Source organism: Sus scrofa, chromosome 14, assembly GCF_000003025.6.
Source record: "Sus scrofa isolate TJ Tabasco breed Duroc chromosome 14, Sscrofa11.1, whole genome shotgun sequence".
NCBI lineage: Eukaryota > Metazoa > Chordata > Mammalia > Artiodactyla > Suidae > Sus > Sus scrofa.
The window spans coordinates 129,758,046-129,785,005 of record NC_010456.5 but is presented as its reverse complement, the minus strand read 5'-3'; the positions used below and the strand labels follow the sequence as shown (position 1 = coordinate 129,785,005).

At 41.2% G+C, this 26,960-nt stretch overlaps 1 protein-coding gene across 1 annotated transcript in view; it reads right to left on the bottom strand.

The window, feature by feature from the left end:
* The window catches only part of SEC23IP (SEC23 interacting protein), a 52,364-nt gene extending 25,637 nt beyond the window's left edge, over window positions 1-26,727 (bottom strand). Inside the window, 10 exon segments of the mRNA XM_021073464.1 lie at window positions 171-379; window positions 1,586-1,727; window positions 3,829-3,918; window positions 4,911-5,031; window positions 9,141-9,230; window positions 15,028-15,221; window positions 16,928-17,087; window positions 17,090-17,149; window positions 20,670-21,202; window positions 26,473-26,727. Coding sequence (XP_020929123.1) covers window positions 171-379; window positions 1,586-1,727; window positions 3,829-3,918; window positions 4,911-5,031; window positions 9,141-9,230; window positions 15,028-15,221; window positions 16,928-17,087; window positions 17,090-17,149; window positions 20,670-21,202; window positions 26,473-26,635 — 1,762 coding nt within the window. The 5' untranslated portion in view covers window positions 26,636-26,727.

The window sequence follows — 26,960 nt, the reverse complement described above, 5'->3', positions numbered from 1 at the left end:
GTAACATAAAAGGTGAAGAGCAAAGGCAGAATATAAACAATGCATTCATTTCTACCCATTATAAAACTTAAAATCTGTAATTCTAAACCTTGAACAATGTCACCCACATGGAAAGCAGTGATGACTCAACAAAAATTGTATTTAAAATGTGGATATTTGAAAGTTTTTACCTAAACTGTGACCAGCAACAGAGACCCCTCCTTTGAAGTCTGGGTTCCGACTCATGAAGAGTGCATGCAGACGGTTTATTTCCAACCCCACTTTCTCCACAATCCTCTGACAGTAGGTGGGGCTATTGTAGAATAAAATGTCTAGCAAGGTTTCATTGGTAAAGTGACGAAACCGACCAATACTTGGTAAAGTAATTTTCTTAACATTCCTGTTTAGGAAAAAAAAAAAAAGGATACTTAATCATAACAACCTTAAATCTATGGATTTTTAAAGGTTTAGATTTTGAATCCTGAAAATACACTGAGTAAAATAATCCCACAGATTGAGTTGATTTTATAGACAGAGTTATTATAAATAAATCAAGATAAGCTAAAAAATTGGTCATTTGTGCCAATAACTATACTAAGAATTTCAGGATTCTCTAAAGTTACCACATAAAACAAGTCCAAAGCAAAGATTTTTACTTTAAAGACCAAAGAAGCCTACTCTTCCGTTTTTCTTCCAATTTATTGGACATAAGGATACCTGACAAAAACTGTAGATGGAAAAGACAATAGAGAATGTAGCAAGAAGTAGGAAAGGAGCTTAATGGAATGGAAATCTTCCCTGATTGGAGAATGGCCATACTTCAGAAAACCCTCCCCCCACAGAAAAAGACCACACCCCCATAACAGGGCCTAACATGGATAGAATAGAATGTTCGTAGGATTAGTTTTATTAACACACGCGCCCGCAAACATTAGGACGTTCACTAAAATCCAAGTATGTTATTAGCCATGTGTCCCCAGCATAAATACTACCTCAATCTGCGGCTCTCAACTGGAAGCACTCAAAATTCGTGGAGGCATTTTTAGTTGCCACCGTGCCTAGTGAGTGCTGCTGGCATTTAGACGAAGGATACTAAATGGCCCGTGATACGTACAACAGTCTTAAGAGTCTCCACTGAGAAACAATCTAAATAACCAGGGGTGGTTCTGAACCAGGGGTGGTTTTACCCCTAAGGGACATCCCGTGATGACTAGAGACATTTTTGGTTGTTAACTGAGGGCAGAGTCACCCTGTTATCCAGTGGGGAGAGGCCAGGGATGCTGCTAGACATTCTATAATGTACAGGACAGGCCCATGTCTAAGCCAGTCTAGATTAGTATTTTAAAGCCAGCTCAAGTTTCTTAGATTCTCTTAAATATGTATAACTGGAATATACACATACATACATCCATATGCAGGCACACGCACACACAATAGCACATAAACTTGTCAGTATTTAATTATGTCAGAGCAACTACAAAGTTTTAAAATGTATTTGACATAATAAACTACCTTACAGTTTAAAATTTAAATCCTAAATTTGACTAATCTGAAAAATCAAGTTTATCAAAATGAAAAAAAAAAAAAGTTATGGAAATCCACAAACCTGTCAACACCTGTGGCGTCCCCATCCAAGGAACTATGCCAGTGAACTGGAAGGAATTCCACTCGGCTTATTTTCTGAGCATCTAAAGATTTCTTGAAATGAGTCTGCAGCAGTTTGAGAGAAACCACCCTAAAATCATCCACTTAAAAAAAAAAAAAAATCAGGGATGACAAATTAACTTGATTAAATTTTCCTAGCTTGATATGTACTTAGCAATTACCTCAATTAAGCCAGTATTCTTTTATTTATTTATTTATTTATTTAGTCTTTTGAGGGCCACACCCGAGGCATATGGAGATCCCCAGGCTAGGGGTCTAATCGGAGCTATAGCTGCCAGCCTACACAGCAACGCGAGATCCAAGCCACATCTGTGACCTACACCACAGCTCACAGCAACGCCAGATGCTTAACCCGCTGAGCGAGGCCGGGGATCGAACCTGAAACCTCATGGTTCCTAGTCAGATTCATTTCCACTGCGCCATGACAGCTTCAAACCAGTATTCTTTTAATTAATTAATTTACTTTGCTTTTTGTTTTCTGCCTTTTTTTTTTTTTTTTTTTAAGGGCTGCACCTGTGGCGTATGGAAATTCCCGGGTTACGGGTTGAATCAGAGCTGCAACTGCCAGACTACGCCACAGCCACAGCAACACCAGGTCCAAGCCACATCTTCAACCCACAGCACAGCTTACGGCAACACCAGATCCTTAACCCACTGAGCAAGGCCAAGAATTGAACCTGCATCCTAGTCGGGTTCTTAACCTGCTGAACCACAATGGTGGTTAATTTACTTTTAAAAATTACTTTACTTTTCAAAATTAATTAACTTTTTTTTTTTTTTTTTTTTTTTGTCTTTTGTCTTTTTGTTGTTGTTGTTGTTGTTGTTGTTGCTGTTGTTGTTGTTGCTATTTCTTGGGCCGCTCCCGCGGCATATGGAGGTTCCCAGGCTAGGGGTCAAATCGGAGCTGTAGCCACCGGCCTACGCCAGAGCCACAGCAACACGGGATCCGAGCCACGTCTGCAACCTACACCACAGCTCACGGCAACGCCGGATCGTTAACCCACTGAGCAAGGGCAGGGACCGAACCCGCAACCTCATGGTTCCTAGTCGGATTCGCTAACCACTGCGCCACAACGGGAACTCCTAATTAACTTACTTTTAAAAATTTTTTTGGCCACTCCCATGGCATGTGGAGGTTCCTGGACCAAGGATCAAACCCAAGCCACAGCAGTGACAATGCCAGATCTTTAAGCTATGAGCCACTAGGGAACTCCCAGTATTTTTTATAATATAAGCTTTTCAGGAAAAACAAAAAGATGAGAAAACTAATCCAAAAAAGAAAAAAATCCAATCTTTAGGAAGTTCTGGTTAACCTTTTAGTATTTTAGAAGGATAAATAAATGAAAAATACTGGTTCAACTACCACTGCTGGGAGGCAGAATGGCACTGTAGGTACACTCTGGAATCAAATTACCTGCTCCAGAACCTACAGACCGTGGCCTGGGCTTCAGATCCTCACCTGACAGTAAAGGTAACAGTAACAGCACCTATACTCTAAAGGATTTATTGTGAGGGTTAAATGGCACACCCCAAGTAGTCAATAAATATGAACTATTATTACAGACGTAAGAATTAAACTTCAAAAATTTATGCAAACCAGGCAGATTCATAGTTCCTTTAAACAGCTTCTCAGAACTATTTCACCATAAATTAGGTGTTACTAGTGGCTGGAAGTGCTCAGTCAGAGGCTGTCAGAAAGACTAAATTACTTCCAAGATCCCTTTTAATTCTTCACAATCTAGGATTTTTTGAGTTATAAATGTCACAAGAGTAAATCAAGTACAAATTAATATTTCCCAGCAATTATTTAAATCTCCTATTACAGTCCCTCAGCCAAAGGCATACAGCTGGAAACTACCCTGAAGATGAAGGTTTAAGTTCCCGTCATGGCTCAGTAGTCAATGAACCCTACCAGTATCCATGAGGACGTGGGTTTGATCCCTGGCCTTGTTCAGTGGGTTAAGGATCCGGCATTGCTGTGGGCTGTGGTGTAGGTCGAAGATGTGGCTTGGATCTGGCATTGCTGTGGCTGTGGTATAGGCCAGCAGCTAGAGCTCTGATTCAACCTCCACATGCCTCCAGTGTGGCCCTAAAAAGATTAAAAAAAAAAAAAAAAAAAAAAGGTTTAAAAGTTCTTCTATTAGTTTTCAAATCATCCCATGAAGTAAAATGACTGACACCTACCACATTCAATAATGCTTCTAAAACGCAAGTCACACACAGGGCCAATGCCATGCACCATGAACACCAAGTGATCTACCTGAGGCATTTCTCCTGCAAAAGATAGACAGACATGCATAAAGACATACAAGCTGGGGAAGTTGCTTAGGTTTTCTTAATTGAATGCAATATTCTAGAAGTCCCTTTTGTCATCACAAACTTGTCAAAGAAATTCATGGCCCTTCCAAGCTACGGATGAACAAAGCTCAAAGTCAATCCTGGCAGGTAACAGTGAACTCAATCAAAGGATGGAAGAAGTAGGCCACTCTGATCCCAGAGGATATCAGCAAATGATGACCAGCAGTTTTGTACCTGCAGAGGCTCTATAACCTTTTGATTTCTTCAGGACTCCCCAGGACACTAAGCCCCACATGGAAAAGCAATTTACCAATATAAAACTTCAAAGTCTTTCCCCCAAATCCTTCTCTTTGTTAGATCCATACATACTATATGCGAACATTTCCAAGTTAAACCTACTATTTTACTCTAGTTATTTCATTCAGATTCACAATATGAGCCCATTTATTTCCCCAAATCTTGCTCACTGCCTGTTTTTATGAAGCCTTATTTCAATACAGCTTTGCCCATTTGTTTGCATACTGTCTACAAATGCTTTCACACTACACTGGCAGACTTAAGTAGATACAGCAGAGCCCATATGACCTGCAAAGCCTAAAATATTTATTATCTGGCCATATGCAGGAAAAAATTGCCACTCCTGCATTAAAGTAATACAAACTAGTGAGGCATGACAAAATGACCAAAAATATGTCAAAAGCCTAGTTTCAACCAGCGAAGTGCTTCTTCACAATAATATGTATTTTAGAATCTATATTACATGGTTAGTGCATCTTCAACAGAATTCTAAATTTAAAAACAAAGAGATATAGAAGTAATAAAATTAAAAGGAAAGATATGTGCCAACCTGACTGATTTCTGCATGGAATGGTAGATAATTCCATTAAATGTTTTCCTTTTCATCATTCTAAAATAGAGAAGCTAAAAGTGACCTTGGTCCTAAACACACCGTCACGAATTATACACACCATCAGGAATTTCATCAAGGTTATCATCAATTCCACGCTTTACCACCCTGGGCCTTGTCTGTCCATCTTGTGTGGTCCCCCACTCATCTGGCACTGATGAAGGCTGGAACTGAACAATAACCTTCAAAATACAAGATAAAGATTATGACAAAGCTCACTACCAAATTCATTTCCACTATAAGCTGAATAATGTATTTCACTACATAATAAACAACTTCACAGTATAGTCTATAGATCAGGTACATGATCTATTCCTCCAAAACCAATGTGTAACCAATTTTGCTAGTAACCATTAATACTATGCGAATCAATATCATTATTTCCAATGCTTATGTCGGAAAATAATACAACTAAATCAGAAGTAGTATGCCTTGATTTTAAAATGTAACAAACATTCAGATTGACACGTAAGATATCATGGAAAAGTTACCTGCAATAGAGGAATCTTTGTTTTATAAATACATATAAGGCAAAATCCTTTAAATAACAATTTGCAAATTCAACTTCAATGCCAACAATGGATTTACCTACCACTTTTCAGGAAAACATATACTATTTTTTTCCCCTCCACAGGGGAATGCTACCAAACATATAAAGAAGAGCTGATAGCTATCCTTCTCAAACTATTCCAAAAAACTGAAGAGGAGGGAACATTCTCAAATTAATTGTATGAGACCACCATTATCCTGATATCAAAACCAAAGACACTGAAAAAGAAAATTACAGGCCAATATCTTTAACAGATATAAATGAAAAATCTTTAACAAAATATTAACAAACCAAATCCAACAACACATAAAAAGGGTCATGCACTATGATTAAGTAGGATTTATTCTAGAGATGCAAGGAGGGTTCAATATTCACAAATCAATCAATGGGATACACCACATTAACAAATAAAATACATGACTATCTCAACAGACACAGAAAAAGCAGCTGACAAAATTCAGCATCCAGTACCACAGCGAACATAATAGAAGCCATTTATGACAAAACCACAGCTAACATCACACTCAGCAGTGAAAATTTTACAGTATTTCCTCTAAATTCAGAAACAAGACAAGGATGTTCACTCCCGCCACCTCTATTTAACATAGTATTGGAAGCCCTAGACACAGCAATCAGAGAAGAAACAGAATCATCAAAGGCATGCAAACTGGAAGGGAAGATGTAAAACTGTCACTATCTGTAGGTGACATGACACTATAGACAGAAAACCCCAGGGAGTTCCCATTATGGCTCAGCAGGTTACGAACTCGACTGGTATCCATGGGGAAGTGGGTTTGATCCCTGGCCTCACTCAGTGGGTTAAGGATCCAGCACTGCTGGGAGCTGTGGCATAGACTGCAGATGCGGCTCGGATCCCACATTGCTGTGGCTCTGGCATAGGCTAGCAGCCATTGCTCCAAATCGACATCTATCGTGGGAACTTCCACATGCTTCAGGTGCAGCCCTAAAAAGCAAAAAAAAGAAAGAGGAGTTCCCGTCGTGGCTCAGTGGTCAACGAATCTGACTAGGAACCATGAGGTTGCAGGTTCAATCCCTGGCCTTGTTCAGTGGGTTAAGGATCCGGCACTGCCGTGAGCTGTGGTATAGGTTGCAGACGCAGCTCGGATCCTGCGTTGCTGTGGCTGGCATAGGACAGTGGCTACAGCTCCGATTCGACCCCTAGCCTGGGAACCTCCATATGGTGCGGGAGCGGCCCTAAAAAAGACAAAAAGACAAAAAAAAAAAGAAAGAAAGAAAGAAAGAAAAGAAAGGAAGAAAACCCCAAAGTCCTCACCAAATTTTTAGCAGTGATAAATGAATTCAGTAAAGTTGCAGGAGTAATATACAGAAATCTGTATATATAATAATGAACTATCAGAAATCTGTATATGTAATAATGAACTTATCAAAAAGAAAAAAAAAACTAAAAAATCCCACTTAAAATTGTATCAAAGAGTAACATACCTAGGGATAAATTTAACCAAAGGGGTGAAAAACCATGCACCCCAATGTTCACAGCAGCACTATTTACAACAGACAGGATATGGAAGCAACCCAAGTGTCCATCAATAGATGAACACAAATAGATAAAGATGTGGTGCACACGTGCACACACACACACACACACACACACACACACACAGAGGAATACTACTCAACCATAAAAAGAATGAAATTCTGCCATTTGTAGCAACATGGATGGAGCTAGAGAATATTACGTGCTATGAAATAAGTCAGAGACAAATACTGCATGATATCACTTATTTGTGGAATATAAAAAATAAAAAATGTATAGAGCAAAACTGAAACAGACTCATAGATTTAAAAAAGTAGCAGTTACAAGCAGGGAGAGGGAAGTGGGGATGGCAACTTAGGGATATGGCATTAAGAGATACTGTGTATAAAACAGATAAGCAACGAGGATATTTTGCACAGCAAAGGAATTATAGCCATTACTTTCTAATAATTTAGGAATATAACCTGTAAAAATACTTAATCACAATGCTACCCACCGAAAACTAACATAAATTAACTATACTTCAATATTAAAAAAAAGTTTAGCATCAACCTTCCCCCTCAAAAAATGAATTCATGCAAGATGGTATGCAAAATTTTTTGTGTTTATATTTAAAAAAAAAGTTTAAAAAAAAACAAAGGGAGGTCGCTGGTGGTCTAGTGTTTAGGACTGGGCACTTTCACCACTTCAGCCCAGGTTCATTCCCTGGTCTGGGAACTGAGATCTTATATCAAGCCACTGCATGCAAAGGCCAAAAAATATATATACATAAAATTTTTAAATAAATAATTTTAAAAATTAAAAATTTAGAAAACAATTAAAAAACAAAAAGTATAATAGTGGCTACCATTGAGAGGTGAAACTAGGGGAACAAAGAGGTAAGAGGCTTTTTATTTCATTTGATTGCTTTTTTTTTTTTTTTTTTTTTTTACATTTTTGGCCACACTTGCGGCATATGGAAGTTCCCAGACCAGGGACGGAATCCAATCAACAGCTGCAACCTAGGCCGCAGCTATGGCAATGCCAGATTCTTAACCCACTATGCCACAGTGGGAACACCAATATAGTTTACTATTTTTTTTTTCTTGAAATGCTCAAGTTTATTTATTTTTTTTCAATGAATTTATCACATCTGTAGTTGTATAATGATCATCACAATCCAATTTCACAGGATTTCCATCCCACAAAACAAGCACACACCCCCACCCCTTTTTATACTATTTAAAAAAACTTTTTTAACTAGGTTTGCAAAACAAATCCTGGGATGTAAGACACCACAGTTGCTGTCACTTTTTTTTTTTTTAAATATGGAAAACTTCACAAATTGCATGTCTATAGCATTCCAATTTAAGTATACGTGCTGCTGAAGCAAACACTCTACTGTTTAACTTTTGATGGGATATGAATACGTTTTTATCTTTACCTTATTTTAATATTACAATGGGTTTCAAGTTGGTTAGAACGTAAGTTATTTTTGTTTTTTCTTTTATACTCTTTTGTAATAAATGGCCTATGTTCTAAGAAGCTACTGAATGCCAAGCACTATGTTAGATGCTTGTGCATAAATTACCTCACTTCATCTAAAATACGACCCTGGGAAATAAACCTCCAGGTGAGGAATCTGGAGCTCAGAGAGAATAAGGATGGTAAATGGAGAATGTAAACACCACACCAATATCTTTTAAAAAAACAAATGTTCTTGGAGACAATACAAATAAAAAGAGGAAGATTAGAGTTTTACTTTAAAAGTTGAAACAAGGGCAAGGTAGGCAAACTATGGCCTCACGTCAAATCTGCCCCAATGCTTCTTTTTATAAATAATATTTTATTGAAAAGAGCCACATCCATTGGTTTACATGTTTCCTACGCTGCTTTCAGAAACTAACTGGCCTCCGAAACCTTAAATATTTACTCTCTGGCCCTTTACAGAAAAGTCTGCTAATCCTGCATCAAGTACAAAAATTTATCAAGCTTAACTTCAAGGATGCAACTAAGCTTCAGCTAATGTGTTACCATAAAGAGAAACTTCATAAAAGAAACTGAAATTTAAATTTCACATTTATTTCTTTTGCTAATGTGAACTACAGTAAACTTAAATGCAATGCACTTGTTATAAACATACTCCTACTGCAGAAAAAATATATCCCTACTGCAGAACTATCCCTTCAGTAAAGTAATTATTTTTAAAAGCCTAAAGACTTTATTATCTTAAACAGTATCGTTACCTTTGGATTGTGCATAACAATTGTCTCTCCACTCGGAAACTCTAATCTGCGATGCCACTGATTCGTGGTTACAGCTTTTTTATATTCAGCCTGCAATGTAAAAAATACACAATCCAGTTTGACAAATCTCTATCACATTAAGAAAAAGTGTAGGAAACAATTACAACCATGATAACAATAAAAACAGCAGGAATAGCAGCACTCATGTACTAACCGGTTACCATACTTACTGTCCCTTTATATACAGTACCTCAGTTAATTAACTGCTCTCAATAACTGCTAAATAATATTCTCCTCATTACATGGAGATGAAAACCAAGATCTAGAGAGTATACTAACTTCCTAGGGCTGCCATAACAAAGTACCACAAACTGAGTGGCTTATAAAAACAGAAAGGATTGCCTTACGGTTCTGGAGGCCATGTGTCAGCAGAGCCACATTCCTTCTGAAACCTGTAGGGAACTCCTTTCTCACCTCTTCCTGGCTCCTGGAGGTCTGTAAGCAGGTTTTAGTGCTGATGGCTTACAGGTGCACCAGGCCAATCCTCTACTTGGACCCGGCCTTCTCCCTCTGTGTCTGTCTTAACAAGGGTGTCTTCTCCTAAGGACATCAGTCATATTGAATTAAGAGGCCGACCCTACCATCTCATCTTAACTAATTATATCCGGAACTACCCTATTTCCAAATAAAGTCACATTCTGAGGTACTAGAGGTTAAGACGTCAACCTGTCTTTTTTTGGGGAGGGACACAATTTGGCTGCTAGCAGCCACTCTCAGTTCACAGCTGCCCAAGCTCTCACAGTGATCACAGCGGTAGGAGCAAAAGCAGAACTGTGGTTCATTCCCACCACAACTTTCTGACCCAAAGACTTCACTGTCCATCCATTTTCTTACTGTTCCTCCAGAGACACTATTCTTCTTTCTACAGGGCCGGAGTCTGAGGGTCCCTTGGAGAGAGATCAAAGATGAGGTAAGGGGAACCTCTGATACACCCACTGTCCGAAGTCTTTTTTAAAAATTATTAACAGCGAGGGCACAGTCTTTAGGGCATCAGCTTGCTGTGGCCTCCTTTGCCTGACAAAGCAATCAAGTTTAAAAAAAAAAAAAAAATAATAGAGGAGTTCCCATCATGGCTTAGTGGTTAACGAATCCAACTAGGAACCATGAGGTTGCGGGTTCAATCCCTGGCCTTGCTCAGCGGGTTAAGGATCTGGCATTGTCGTGAGCTGTTGTGTAGGCCGCAAACGTGGCTCAGATCCCGCATTGCTGTGGCTCTGGTGTAGGCCGGCGGCTAAGCTCCAATTAGACCCCTAGCCTGGGAACCTCCAGATTCTGTGGGTGCAGCCCTAAAAAGCCAAAAAAAATTTAAAATAATAAAATAAAATAGTAACTGATTGACAACCTTGTCAAAATAGAAGTGGTTCTTTTGGTCTCCTGGGCAGTCATTCCATGACAATTCTTCCCCATCAGTCTTTATCCAGTTGACCCTCTTTCCTTGCTGCTTTAAAATTTTTTTAAATATATTCATCTATAACTTTTATTTTTATTCTTTTTTTTTTTAATTTTTTGCTTTTTAGGACCACACCCACGGCATGTGAAGGTTCCCAGGCTCAGGGGTCAAATCAGAGCTGCCGCTGGGAGTACACCACAGCCACAGCAACTCAGGATCCAAGCCATGTCTGCAACCTACACCACAGATGGCAATGCCGGATCCTTAACCCACTGAAAGAGGCCAGGGATTGAACCTGTGTCCTCATGGATGCTAGTCAGATTCGTTTCCACTGAGCCACAATGGGAGCTCCTATTTATAATTTTTAAAAGATCACAAACAAAAATGTTAAAGTTTCACCATCTTAAGAACTATTTTCACCTCATTTCCCTTTCAATCCAGAGCTTTATAATATATCTTATCTGGTAGAGAATGTTTTCATACATCGTTCTTCAAAATGGGTCTTGGTTCCCGGAATTTTGACCTCCCACATAAAATTTAGGAACAGTTTGCAAACTTTACCCAAAAAACCTTGATGTAATTTTGATCGGAATTCCATAAAATTTATAAAACAATTTGGGAAACACTGACATTTTTATTACATTGAGACTGTGCACCTATGAACATAACAGTTTGCTCTATTTCTTTGAGGTCATCTTTTACATCCCTCAATTCTGTTAAGTTTTTCTCCATAAAGTTCATACATATCTTTCGTTGGGCTTTTTTCCTACTTAGCAAGTAGTTTTGCTCATGTTATAGTCTTTTTTTATTATGGTTTCTAATTGGTTATTCCTATTGTATAGGAATGGTATTAATTTGTATATACTGATTTTATATCCACAAACTGGCTAAACTCTTAAATTGGTGCTAATGGTATTTCTAGAGGTTCCCCTGGTTTCTACATAGACATTCATGTCATCATTAAAGCTGTTTTTTGCTTCCAACTCTTTTCTTGTTTTGCCTCAGGGCTCTGATGGGACAGGATCACTGACAATACTAGCAATATATATGATTCTCATCTTCTCAGTGGCTTTCTCGTTTCCTAACTCCTCTGCCTCTTCCCTGAGCTGGTCTGCATTTCCTAGAAGCTCCCAAAGTTAAGAAACAACCACATGCTATTGAGATGGTAAGTACATGAATTCTACCCTCAAAGCCTGTGTCACCCATTTATAATCAAATACAGTTAAGAGAAAGTATTTACTTTCCAATGCTGCTTAGACTGGAAAGTATATAACGTAGCTTCAAAACAATTAAGACTAAACATTCAGCCTTGAAACATTATACCTTCAGTAGGGTCCCACCAAAGATACCAAAAATTATAGCACATGTTTGTTCATTTGTCTACTTAATTATTTAAGTCTAAAATTAAGCTAGAGATATCAGTCTTCCTTTCATACTTTATTCCTTATTCAAATAATTAAAATTATGTTTTAGGAGACTGGCTCTTCCTAATATTTGGTGTTCCCAAGAACGAAATTAATTTTATGCCTTCTTTTCAGTCTTTGCTCTTCTTAGCTGGGTTCTGACTCTGCTCTAAAACAGTGTTTTTCCAACTTTGGGTCATGACAAGTAATAAATTGTAAAAGTTATGTTTTTAAATGAAAGAGAAAAGATCAAAGTGAATGCCACCTAGTGGGGGTAAGTGCTGTTTCATGGACTTCTGCATTTAGTGGTGTGTTTAATCTGGCTCACACCAGCTCACAAGAGCTGATCACACAACTAACTCTTCCCAATTCCTTGTCCAGTTACATCATGTTGATAGTTTAAAACTTGCCGTGATAGAAGTATGTATACCAGGGAAATGAGCAAATGCTTTAAATCAGGGGCTTTTTTCCCTGGAGAACCAGGTTGCCAAACACCACTATTTCTGATAAATAAATATGCATACAGATGCATGCGTATGTGTGTATACAAAAAATGTATATACTAAATCTCAATGCAAAATGTATTCTTACCATTGACTGAACTGAAAAAAAAAATTTGAGGTAGTTCCCTTCGTGGCTCAGTGGTTAACAAACCCGACTAGAAACCATGAGGTCGCAGGTCTCAGCCCTGGCCTCACTCAGTGGATTAAGGATCGGCATTGCCGTGAGCTGTGGTGTAGGTCACAGATGCAGCTCAGATCTCGCATTGCTGTGGCTGTCGTAGGCCAGTAGCTGTGGCTCCCATTCAACCCCTAACCTGGGAACTTCCATATGCCACAGGTACAGCCCAAAAAAAAAGAAAAAAAAATTTGAAGCCTCTGTTCTCAACAAGCGTCTTTCCAATTTACTTAGCCCCAACTAACATCTGCTTATTTTAGGCCTATACTCATCTTTTCGTATTTAATTGGTTATAGGATAGTACTTCATAGTCACTACTATAAAGGTTAATATTTCTAGGGCAGGTACAACTGACAATGCCAAAGAATTACATTTACAAATTTTCTTTTGAAAAAGCAAAATACTCCAGAAAAAGTTGTACCACTATTATTGTTAGAAAAATACGTATATAAAGAACAGTCTAAGAAAACATTTTTATTTCATTCTATTTATTTATTTATTTACTTATTTGTCTTTCTGCCTTTTCTAGGGCTGCTCCCGAGGCATATGGAGATTCCGAGGCTAGGGGTCTAATGGGAGCTTAGCCGCCGGCCTACACCACAGCCACAACAACTCGGGACCTGAGTCGCGTCTGCAACCTACACCACAGCTCACAGCAATGCCAGATCCTTAACCCAATGAGCGAGGCCAGGGATGGAACCCGCAACCTCATGGTTCCTAGTCAGATTTGTTAACCATTGTGCCATGACGGGAACTCCTAAGAAAATATTTTTAAATGTGGAATTTGATTTGAAAGGATGACAAGATTGTGATTTTTTAATTTTTTATTTTAATTTTTGCTTTTTAGGGCCACAACTACAGCATATGGAAGTTCCCAGGCTAGGAGTACAGAGCTGCAGCTGCCAGCCTACACCAAAGCCACAGCAACATGAGATCTGAGCCATGTCTTCAACTTACACCACAACTCACAACACCACCAGATCCTTAACCCACTGAGGGATCAAATTTAGGTCCTCACGGATGATAGTCGGGTTCATTACCACTGAACCATGATGAGAACACCCAAGATTGTGATTTAATTTTTTCTTATTTCTATTAATTATATTATTATGTTTTTCAAGGACAAAAGATACTTAGTAATTAATAGTCAATTGTGAAATTTCTCAGCTCTTAAACAGGATATAAGGCCCAGTCCTCACTTGTATGTTTCAAAATATGAATCTATGGAAGATTAGCATTTTAGAGGTCCTTTTTAATGTTAATATTAGTATTATTTTAATGTTTAATGTTAGTGTTGGTTACACAAGTTTTAGTAATACATTAAAAAATAGTTACTAGGAGTTCCCATCATGGCCTTACTCAGTGGGTTAAGGATCCGGCATTGCTGTGGCTGTGGTGTAGGCTGGCAGCAACAGCTCTGATTGGACCCCTAGCCTGGGAACCTCCATATGCTGCAGGTGCGGCGCTAAAAAGACAAAAAGACAAAAAGAAAAAAAAGCTAACTGAAAAACGTTCTCTATTTCATTTCCCATGTATGCAGATGAATTCATCTATTTCAAATACTCAATACTCAACTATTAAGAGAATTATAACAAGAAATTAACACAATTACATAAAACAACATTAGCCACCAGTTTTAAATGGTTAAAAAAGTCTCATGACATTTGTTTCTATTCTTGCATTTATTTTCATAAACCAGAAGATAATTTCAAGACTTTTAACTGAGTATAAATTTGAAAAGCATTCATATGCCTGGCATGTGCTGTCAACAGCAGATCCCAGAAGCCTAGGTTCTTCTGCAGGCTTGATACAAGCACCTCATTCGTGATGCACCCCTGAAAAACATCCTATCTTTAGACCCTGAGGCCACAATTAGCACCTCATAGAAGATGACAACACTTAAAAAGCGATCTTCTTTGCAAACAAGATCAAGACAGACTTTCAGGTAAAGACTCCTCTGCGGAGAGCAGTGTTACATGAGGCTCAGATGTATACAGTCTATGAGTTTTAAAGAAAAGCATAAAGGGGAGTTCCCGTCGTGGCGCAGTGGTTAACGAATCCGACTAGGAACCATGAGGTTGCGGGTTCGATCCCTGGCCTTGCTCAGTGGTTAACGATCCAGCGTTGCCGTGAGCTGTGGTGTAGGTTGCAGACACGGCTCGGATCCCGAGTTGCTGTGGCTCTGGCGTAGGCCGGTGGCTACAGCTCCGATTCAACCCCTAGCCTGGAACCTCCACATGCCGCAGGAGCGGCCCAAGAAATAGCAACAACAACAACAACAAAGACAAAAGACAAAAAAATAAAAAAATAAAAAAATAAAAATGAAGAAAAGCATAAAGGAAAAAAGCCCACGTACCTCTAGTTTTTCGCTGAACTCCTCTGTATAGGGAATAAATCTGCTATCTGTGTCCCCTTTGTAAAACCAAGTGCAGCGCCGCACTTCAGCTGGCTCCTCTTCCCAGTATACGGCTTTCCGCATGCGGTCATAGAGGTAAACATCATAGCGCCCTCCATCGGTGCCTAGAACCACACTCTCAGGGTCTGGCTGGACTGGAGCACAAAGTCCACATTTTAACTCAAGTTACCAGTATTTTACAAGCAATAAATAATCAATAGGGTGACTCATCTATACCTAAAGACAAAGAACTACAAAGCTCATTTTGGTTCAAAAATATAAGTTTAAGGAGTTCCCATCATGGAGCAGCGGAAACGAATCTAACCAGGAACCATGAGGACTCAGGTTCGATCCCTGGCCTCACTTAGTGGGTTAAGGATCCAGCACTGCCATGAGCTGTGGTGTAGGTTGCAGATGCAGCTCAGATCTGGCGTTGCTGTGGCTGTGGTGTAGGCCAGCGCCTACAGCTCCAATTAGACCCCTAGCCTGGGAACCTCCATGTGCCACAGATGCGGCACTAAAAAGACAAAAAAAAAAAAAAAAAAAAACAAAAACAGAAAATGCTTTATAAATGCTCGAATATATATGTACACACACACACACACACACACACCCCCACACACCCACACACCAGAGCTCCCAGCGTGGTGCAGTGGTTAACGAATCCAATTAGGAACCATGAGGTTACGGGTTCGGTCCCTGGCCTCGCTCAGTGGGTTAAGATCAGGCGTTGCCATGAGCTGTGGTGCAGGTCACAGATGCTGCTCGGATCTAGCGTTGCTGTGGCTCTGGCATAGGCCGGCAGCTACAGCTCCGATTAAACCCCTAGCTGGGAATCTCCATATGCTGCAGGTGTGGCCCTCAAAAGACAAAAAGACAAAAAAAAAAAAAAAAAAAAGTTTTCTAGGAGGTTCCCATGGGGCTCAGCAGTAACAAACTGACTAGTGTCCATGCTACAGCTCCAATTTGACCCCTAGCCTAGGACCTTCCATATGCCACAGGTGTGGCCCCCCCCCCAAAAAAAAAAAAAACAGAAAACGCTTTATAAATGCTCGAATGGCTATAAACAAATAAGGAAAATAAGAAAACTGTCACCACAGAGGTTCGGAATGGGAATGCTATAAAACTGGGTTGTGATGATCACTGTACAACTACAAATGTAATAAAATTCATTGAGTTAAAAAAAAAAGGGGGGGGTGGAGTTCCTGTTGTGGCCCACTGGTAACAAACGCAACCAGTATCTGTGAGGACGTGGGTTCCCTGGCCTCACTCAGTGGGTTGGGGATCCGGCATTGCCATGAGGTGTGGTGCAGGTCACAGACACGGCTTGGATCCTGCACTACAGGAGTTGTGGTGTAGGCTAGCAGCCACAGCTCTAATTCGACCCCTAGCCTGGGAACATCCACATTCCTCAAATGCAGCCCTAAAAAGATCCAAAAAAAAAAAAGAGAGAGAAAACTGTCACCTGCGTTATATGAACTATTCTGTTCTTGGATTTAAAATACCTTTAAATAAACAAACAAAATTACTAAAACATTTCTTCAAATACCTTGCTCAAATAACTCAGGAATTATATTACTATCATCTTAAGGTACTGAGGCTGGTGGGCTCTATAAGGATTAAAATATTTGACATTCATTAAAAAGTAGGCCATGGATAAAAGCCCTTCCTTCCTCTTTTCCTAAAATCAGACACAATTTCCCTGGTGGTCTAGTGGTCAGGACTCAGTCCCTTCACCCCTAAAGCCCAGGTTCAATCCCTAGTCTGGGAACTGAGATCCCACATCAACCCACTGCATGCCACAACCAAAAAAAAAAAATTGACTAAAATCATATACAAATGATGCAGGATCCATGCTTACCTGAATTATAGATTTTCTCAAGATTCAAAGAGTCAAACACACTGAAAGGCATCCAGAGTTGTTTGTATTCTACCTCCTTGCAGTAAAACCAGTGGGGTTGGACAGCTTCGTATTGGTTTTGAAGTAGAAAAGGAGGTGGCACTTGCACAGAGGGACCAGGAGTCTAGCAGGTGCCTGCTGCTGGGTTGGAGGGGACAATCCTGACTGCACTGCAGGAGGAATCTGGAGGGGACAAAAAGTTAGGAGCATCTTGTCAGTCCAAAGGAACAATTTTGTATATGCTTCAGACCCAAACTGACTTAGTAATAACTATACTAAATATATCTCTAGACAGCTATTTAATAACTAGGTGCCAAAACAACTAAAATTTTTAAAAAATCTAACACAACCCCAAATCAGTTGCAAAGTAAATAGGACCTTCTCACACTGATGACAAAGTAAACTTCTACCTTTATAGAAATCAATCTAGTAATGTGTCTCCTGTGATTTAACCTTTAAAACATGCATATTCCAGAAGTTCCTATGTGGCACACTGGGCTAAGGACCCAGCATTGCCTTAGCTGTGCCATGGGTTGCAACCACAGATCAGGTTCAATCCCTGGCCAAGGAGTTTCTACATGCCACAGGTGTAGCAAAAAAAAAAAAAAAAAAAGTGCCATTCCATTTCTAAGACTTCATCCTAAAGATATAACTGTAAAAATTTACCCACAAAGATGTATACCAAAAGGTATTTATAATAGACAATCACCAAAACAATCTAAATGTCTAACAGAAACCTGATTAAATAAATCATCTTATACTCAAATCTAGAATTCACTAGCACCATTAAAAATGTTTTTAGAGGGGTTCCCATTGGGCTCAGCAGATTATGAATTCGACTAGTATCCATGAGGATACAGGTTAGATCCCTGGCCTTGCTCAGTAGGTTAAGGATCCAGCGTTGCCATGAGTTATGGTCAAATCCCATGGTGCTGTGGCTGTGGTTAGGCTGGCACCTGCAGCTCCGATATGACCCCTAGCCTGGGAATCGCCATATGCCGTGGGTGCGGCCCTAAAAAAGCAAGCAAGCAAGAAAGAAGAAAGGAAGAAATGTTTTAGAAAAAAACTTAACGGAGTTCCCGTCATGGCACAGTGGTTAACGAATCTGACTAGGAATCATGAGGTTGCAGGTTCGGTCCTGCCCTTGCTCAGTGGGTTAACGATCCAACGTTGCCATGAGCTGTGGTGTAGGTTGCAGACGCGGCTCGGATCCCGCGTTGCTGTGGCTCTGGTGTAGGCTGGTGGCTACGGCTCCGATTATACCCCTAGCCTGGGAATCTCCATATGCTGCAGGAGCAGCCCAAGAAATAGCAAAAAGACAAAAAGAAAAGAAAAAACTTAACTTCTAAAAAATGTTCATTAAAAAACATGTATTATGTTGTCTAGAAAAAAACCACAAATTTGTCTAGAAAAAAGATAAGAAAGACAAAATAAAAACAAGCTTTTCTAGTGGCAATTTTTATTCATTTGGCTATTCTCATTTTTCAAATTTTCTGCACTGAAACTACCTTTAAAATCAGAATACAATTTTTTTAAATTTTTTATTAAAAATCATTTCAAGGAGTTCCCATCGTGATTCTGGGGTCATGAACCTGACTAGTATCCATGAGGATGCGGGTTCGAGCCTCAGTGAGCTAAAGGATCCAGCGCTGCCATGAGCTGTGGTGCAGGTCACAGACACGGCTTGGATCCCGGGTTGCTGTGGCTGTGATATAAGCCGGCAGCTACAACTCTGATTCGACCCCTGGCCTGGGAACTCCCATATGCCTCAGGTGCAACCTTAAAAAGACCAAAAAAAAAAAAAAAAATTTTTTTCAAAATATTAACTTAACTTAGGCCGATAACTATACTGTGGTTATATAAAAGAATATCCTTATTCTTAAGAAAGACACACTAAAGTATCTAAGAGTAAAGAATCATAATGTACTTAACTGACGTTCAAATGTTTTCCCCCCACAAACTGTACATGTACAGAGTGAGAAAGGCAGGCAGGGAGGGAGGTGGAGAGAGGATGCTCGACAGGTGCATGTTCACAAATGAGAGAACAAAAGAGGTAAAACATTCATGAGGTAAATCTGGGTAGGGTACTGGGGTATTCTCTGTCCTATTATTTTCACAACTTTTCTTTATACATTGAATTAACATTTTAAAAAAAAGTTTTTTGTGTGTCTTTTTAGGGCCAGACCCGCAGCATATGGAAGTTCCCAGGCTAGGGTCGAATTGGAGCTGCAGCTGTTGTCCTACACCATAGCCTCAGCCACTTGACATCTGAGCCATGTCTCTGCCTACCTTACAGCTCATGGCAACGCTGGATCCAAACCTACTGAGCAAGGCCAGGGATCAAACCCGCTGGATCCTAGCTGGATTCATTAACCACTGAGCCACGATGGGAACTCCCATCATTTTTAAATTCTTAATTATATTTTCAAAATTTCATCAGCAAACAAAGAATACTAACTTATATCACATTCTATGAAACTGGTTCCTTTCCAACATGCTGAAATCCAGTATTACCAAGAGTTTGTATACTGGTGTGATTTAAATTATGGTAAAATGGAGCCCATTCTCTACCCCCAAGAGAGCACTCACGTTATACCCTGTGTGCCCCACTGGCTGGGTTCTTAATTCTTCCTTTCAGTCGTTTCCCCTTTTTTGATTCAGTTTACCTCCCTTTGGAAATCAGCTGAATAATCAGTGGGGGAAAAAGCATAAGGGAATTTCATAAAATTTACCCAACGCAAAAGTTATTCCATCATTCCCCTGAGATAGAGCTTGTCTGTCTAGACTCAAACTCCATAAATAAATAAAAGAAATTATTAATTTTAGTCCCACCCAGTAATTGAGTATTCTGATTGAATAGTGTAATTTAAAATGAAGGGGGAAAAAAAAGGCACAGTGGCAGTGGCACCATCTTGGGAGCGCTGGGACCCAGGTTCGATCCCTAGCCCAGCATAGTGGCTTGGGGATCTGGCGTTGCCGCCTCTGCAGCTCGGTCACGGTTGCAGCTCGGATCTGATCCCTGGCCCAGGAACTCATGTGCCACGGGGCGTCCAAGAAATTTAAAAAAATTTTTAAATAAAAATGAGAAGCTGGCAGTCTGTTAATAATTGTTTTGACTCTCATATGTCTCTAGATGACATTTATTATTGGTATCTTATATTAAAATCTGGAACTACTGGCATGTGGTTAACTCATTAAAATCAACTACTATTTCCATAACTAGATTATATTAAAATATGAACCCTTTAATGAGCTACCTTTAAAAGATTACTTCAAAAAAATAAAATAAAATGGGAGATCCCATCGTGGCTCAGTGGTTGACGAGCCTGATTAGTATCCATGAAGATTCGGGTTCATCCCTGGCCTCACTTGGGGATCTGGCGTTGCCATGAGCTGTGGTGTAGGTCACAGACGCAGCTCAAATCCCACGTTGCTGTGGCTTTGGCATAGGCCTGGCTGCAGCTCTAATTGGACTCCTAGCCTGGGACCCTCCAAATGCCATGGGTGTGGTCCTAAAATGACCAAAAAAAAAAAAAAAAAAAGATTGTTTACTTCGAAGCATGTAGTTTACAAAAAATACCTTCTGAAAAATAATTTGTCATCATATAGATTAGTAAAAACAGTGTTTTTAAAGACAAAGGTTAAGATAAGAGAGAGATTAAAAATTACAGTGAATAACTAGGATATAAGAACACATCCATACCGGTGGCAAAGATCCTGGAGGCATCTGGTACATCTGAACAGGGGGTCCAGTGGGTGGAGGATGGGGAGGATGGGCTGGCGGTTGGCACTGCTGCAGCTGTGGTGGTGTAATATAAGGATTAGCCCTGCTGCTCACAGCTGTGTGGCGATATGGATTGTATCCTTGTTGGGGTGTTCCTTGGGGTGGGCTCCCAAAATTGGAAGGAGGGAGACTACTAGGCTGAGAAGGCAGATAAGTATTTATTCCCATCTGTGAAGAAGGTGGAGCACCATACTGAGCCCTGGAAATGGATGGTGAAAACGCATTTGACACATCTTGGGATCCGGTCGTAAAAGGGAGAGCAGTTGGGGGCTTGGAGAATGCTGCCTGTCCAGTCGATGTGGCCGCAGTTGTTAACGGTGACTGTCCAATATTCCCAAAAGGATCACTACTGCTTGATACCTGAGAGAAGTAACTAAATGTCTGTGGGGTAGACGTGTGAGCAGAAGTCTGACCAAGGAAGCTGTCCTCCTCACCCACTTCTGTGGAATCCTCTGAAAGGGAACAGAAGGGAACAAGGTTTAAAGCTAAGCTCCCACTCTGTAGATCAGAGTCCATGCAGCAGATCTAACAATTATACCTCTATTCTGTTGTTCAAACTTACATTTCTGCAGTACAGACAAAAATGAAAAACTTTTTTTCTTTGAAAACTTTTCTTTGAAATGAAAAACTAGAAAATGTGAGTAAGAAACAACCAAAGGAGAGGGGAAAAATAATAACTTATTCCTAAAGCCCATCTCCCAGAGACGATCACTGAACACTGACAATGTTATGGTATATTATATAAGTTATGTAGACACATTTGTATATAGAAGAAGTTTTTTAAAATGGAAACAAAATCTCCGCCTGCTGTTTTTTTCTTTTTGGCCCACCTGCAGCAAACACACGTTTCCAGGCCAGGGACTGAACCTGCGCCACAGCAGCAACCTGAGTCACTGCAGTGACAATACTGGATCCTTAGCCCACTGCACCTATACCTACTATTTTTTTACATGTTATTTCGAATGCTGCTTTTTCTGGTAAGAAATAATTCAAATATTATTCCACAACCCAAATACACATAACTTTATTTCTAGAGTAATGATAAGAAACTAAAGTACACACATTAACTCTGTTGACAAGAAGGGGTGTGTCACAGCTCTTACCTACAAAGCCCTCATTGTACAAGTGAATACGTGGTATTTGTATTCCTGAGGCAAAGTAGGCCAACCATTAATTGCCATCCCTGAAACCAGTATCACAACCAGACACTCAATAGAGAATGCTCAATCACTAGAAAACTCATTTTCTAACCAAGGGACGTTCTCCTCACTTCCCTTTGCCCAACCTGATCTTCGCTGTAGGTATAATCAGCACCAAACTATTTATCCTCTCTTCTACCACCTAGTTATAAAATAAAACATTTTCCTTCTACACAACCTCGAAAGTTCACACACATCAATGTAACTAAGATACTCCACTGTTCAAAACACTCTTCTGAGGAGTTCCTACTGTGCTGCAACAGGATTGGTAGCATCTCTGGAGCGCTGGGACGTAGTAATGACCCAGCCCAGCACAATGGGTTAAGGACCCAGTGCGGGACAGGTCACAAATGTGGGGCAGATCTAATCCCCAGCCCTCCCTGGCCTGGAAACTCCATGTGCTCCGAGGTGGCCAAAAAATGGAAAAAAAAAAAAAGAAAGAAAGAAAAAAACTCCTCTGAGTTGTTTCTTTGAAACTGAAAATATCACTTCCTGTAAGGCCCTCTGTCTGCTTGTTATCATTCTGCTTTTCTGAAACATTTCTGCTTCCTGCCCTCTCTTTCCAGTCACTTGAACTTCACTTGGACTCATATTTCTTAGTTCATCTCTCAACATTTAAAAGCAGGAAGGAGTTCCTGGTGGCTCAGCAGGTTAAGGATTCAGCTTTGCCACTGCTATTCAGATCACTGTTATGGCTCAGGTTCGATCCCTGGCCCACGAACTTCCACAGGCCACAGGAATGGCCAAAACACAAAAATAAAAAATAAAAGTAGGGGGAAAAAAATCTCTGTGGTGTCTTCCATTCTTTAACACAACTTGAGATCAACTTGATCCAAGAAATTTTTTTCTGATGAGCATCAATGGCAAATGAAATACTGATCTCAACAAGCTGCCAGCCTCACCTCAGGGGCACTTTCTAATTACACGTGAACATATCTGGCATCCAGACTCAACTTTAATGAGCACCTGTGTACCTGTGATGCTCCCAACTCTGTCTCGAACCGAGACTGATCTCACGCATCCCAGAACCTATTTTCCAACTGCTTCCTCAATACTCGGTTGTCAGGCAAACATACCTCAAACTTAGTAAGCCTGAACTGAATTTGTCCTCCGAACTGGCCCTCTCCATATGCTCCTTGCTATCTCAAAGGATGTTTGCCAACATCCATCCACTCAAAACAGAGACCTCCTGTCTCAGACTCCTCCCTCGCCCTCATACCCTGCATTTAATCATCCAGTTTCTCATTAAAGAAATATGTCCAGAGTACTGATTATACGCCAGGTGGAGACAGGTCTCAGAGCTAAACACAACAGAGAGAAGGGGCCTCTGCCCCAGAGAGTCCAGGCCCCGGTGAGTCACAAAGTCCCAACAATCTGTTGGTGTAAAAGTCTCTCCCATTGTTGTCTGCTCTTCACAGCCAGTGTGGCTCTGACCAGGGCTAGGGTGCCACCAGCTCCAGCCTTACTTAAAACCACCTCCAGTATGACAGCTCTTGCTACAGTCAGCTTTACTCTGATGCAAACTCAGAAAACTCCAGTCTTTCTGAAAGATACCTCTGACTTCACTACCTTTTGAAAATCCTTGGAGTTCCCGTTGTAGCTCAGTAGTTAACAAATCTGACTAGCATCCATGAGGACACAGGTTCTATCCCTGGCCTCGCTCAGTGGGCTAAGGATCAGGCGTTGCCATGAGCTGTGGTGTAGGTCGCAGCCAAGGCTCGGATCTGACATTGCTCTGGCTGTGGTGTAGGCTGGCAGCTATAACTCCAATTCGACCCCTAGCCTGAGAACCTCCAATGCACCAGGTGTGGCCCTAAAAAGCAAAAAATTAAAAAATAACAATAACAAAATAAAAAATCCTTCAGGGCACCCCATACCCCGTAGCATGAACCACAAATTCCTCAGAATGGTATATGAGGCCCTTGGTGATCCAGTCACCACTGACCACTTGAGCTACTCCCCTGCACTCACTCTGCTCACACAGATCCACGAAGGGGCGGGGGAGGGGTGAGAGAGGAAAGAGCTGGGGATGGACAGAGAATGTGAGCACCTACCACAAATGTGCATGTTTTCTCCAGACTTTTATATATGCCTGTCTCTCAAGACTCCCTCATTTTTCTTTCTTTCTTCTTCTTTTTTTTTTTTTTGACCACACTCGCAGCACACAGAAGTTCCTAGATCAGGAATCAAACCCGAACCACAGCAGTAACCTGAGCCACAGCAGTGATAACACCAAGTCCTTAACCACTAGGCCACCCAGGGAACTACAAGATCCCTAAATTCTATGTATCCTCCATCACTTGGCTCAAGAAGCACCTCCTCTGTGAGTCCCTAAAGGCCTGAGGGATGTCCTCTTGGCCAGCCTGACAGCCACAGCTCTCACAGCAGCCTAGCAATTATGTACACATGCAGTTCCTGCTGTGGTGCAATGGGATCGGCAGCCTCTTGGGAGCACGGGGATACAAGTTCAATCCCCAGCCTAGCACAGTGGGTTAAGGATCCGGCGATGCCACAGCGGCAGCCTAGGTGGCAACTGCAGCTCAGATCTGATCCCTGGCCAGGGAGCTCCAATTACTTACCCAGCTGGTTATACTGTGTCTGTATATACTGTACAGTCAGTAAGGGCGAGGCTATCTGCTCCTCTGTGTCTCCCTGACATCTGGAACAGGGCCTGGCAAGCAAGCTGCTCGATCCAGGTTGGCTGAATTAAGTTGCTTTCTGCGTGTCTCCTTCGCTGACATGATTAACTTTGCTTCCAATGTGACAGGTTTTCCTTCTGTCTCTGGAAATTCTCTGAATAGGCTTCTGATGACCAAATCTTTTTTCTTCTTCTTCTTTTTTTTTAGGGCTGCACCTGTGTCATATGGAAGTTTCCAAGCTAGGGGTTGAATAGGGTTGCAGCTGCCAGCCTATGCCACAGCCACAGGAACGCCAGATCCTTAACCCACTGAGCGAGGCCAGGGATTGAACACTCATCCTCATGGATGCTAGTCAGTTCTTAACCTGCTAAGTCCTAAAGGGACGCTCTCAAATCTTTTCTAAAAGTAGAAAAATATTTGCTAACAAAATTGCATTCTAAAAATTAATTTTCTTATTAAAATAATAAACTACCTCCAAGAAACAATAGTTTTCAGGACAAGGAAGTTATCCTGCACTTGACAAGGAAGATGTTTACATTTACTGATAGTAAAAGACACAAACAAAACATTATATAACAAGGAGGAAGATGGGCATGACCCAAACATTTGTGAAGCAGAGGATGACATGAAAATCTCATGTATGGCCTTATTTATTCCTGAAATCTCTCAAAGCATTCTGCTCCAGCAAACACCTGGCACTTCACCAAACATGGCAATGTCAAACCTTTCAGCCACACTATCAAAATAAGACATACATGTTCCTGATTCTCATCCTTTGATTCATTCATTAATTTCCTATTGAAAAAATTGGTCTACAGCATACCAGGCACTGCTCTAGGTATAAGTTCCTACTCTCATGAAGCTTACATACTAGTGGGATAAACTAAACAAATATGTGTACATGTCAGGTGGTGATAAACACCAAGAAGGAACATTCAACAAGGGGAGGGAAACCACCATTTATCGCTGCTTCCCGTTTGCCTTTCTTCACTTCTCCATGAAACTTTCCTTAGTCTTCCAAGCAAGAATAAATTATTCAATGGGAAAACATTCAGCATTTTCTGAGGATCTATGTGCTAGGCATAAATAAGTCATAGCTACAAACTATAGTCCAAACAGAGAGAAAGATGTTTATTTCGCAAACATTACATAACACTATATGCCTGACAATATATTCAGCGCTTTACAAAAATCAATGCACTTCTCATTACAGCCCTAGAAGGCTGTACATATATGGAAAATGAAGCACAGAGAGGTAAAGTAATATGCCTGAGGTCACACAGAGTTACTGGCAGGGCTAACGCTGGAACACGGTCCGTGTTCCTAAACACCAGCTCTGGGTTATGCCACATAACTGCTAAAAAGCAATCTCCCTAGACAATAATGATATGAACAAAAAGCTAAGGTGCACGTAGGAGCAGGGACCTAAGAGAACAAGCAACAGTTCCTTAGAGAAAGTGATGCACTGCCTTGAAAGATGTGTTCTGTACCTCTACTTGGCAAATACTATGTGTCTATCCTAAGAGAGGGTAGCTAGCTGTCAGTCCTAGGAGATATCCTACTGTATCCTAGTAGAGGGGGCACTATCTGTTTTCAGTCCTGCAAACACCTGGCACACCACTAGGTGTTCAACAAAAATCTGTGGAACAATGCAGGAGTGGCCAGCACTCAGAACAGAGGGTTCCTTCGACAAAGAGCTTGGTTCCTGTCCCCAAGATCCCAAAGTCCCAAGCCACTCAAACCTGGCCAGTGATGGCCCTGGCAAGCTACCCAGAGGGTCGGATCCAGGCAGAAGGAAACCTCCCGGCCGACCCTCTTTGCCCCACGCCCCCTGCTCACCTCCCCCCACACATTTGCCCCACCAGATCCCCCTCTCCTTACTACCTCCGGGCAAGAGCAAGGAGGCCGAGGCAGCGGCGGCTTGGGTGACCGGGATAAAGGGCACGTTGAAGCTGAACTCCGTGGCCGAGGAGGAGAAGAGTAAGTTGGTGCCCGACGAAGACGCGGAGGCGGCGCCGCCACCACCGTTAGGTTTCCTCTCGGCCATGGCTGCAGCCCACCGTCCGTTACACGTCTCCAACTGGCCGGTGCCGCACCACCGGCCGGAAACCGAACACAGTCGGGGCCAACACACTTCCGCACTTGCGCACAAGGTGCCGGAACTCCGTGCGGCTGGTCAGCTGTAGTCTCCTTACCCCTCAGAGGCTGCCAGAGATCAACATGGCGGCGCTGGCTTCACGCCCGCGTCCTAGCACGTGACACCCTCGACCGCAGGCCGGGTGTGGTGGAAACGCTGGTCCAGGCTGGGGCAGGAGTGTGGAAGGAGTGCTTTGGGTAGTTGGTTAAGGCATGAACTGACGCCGAAAGTCTCG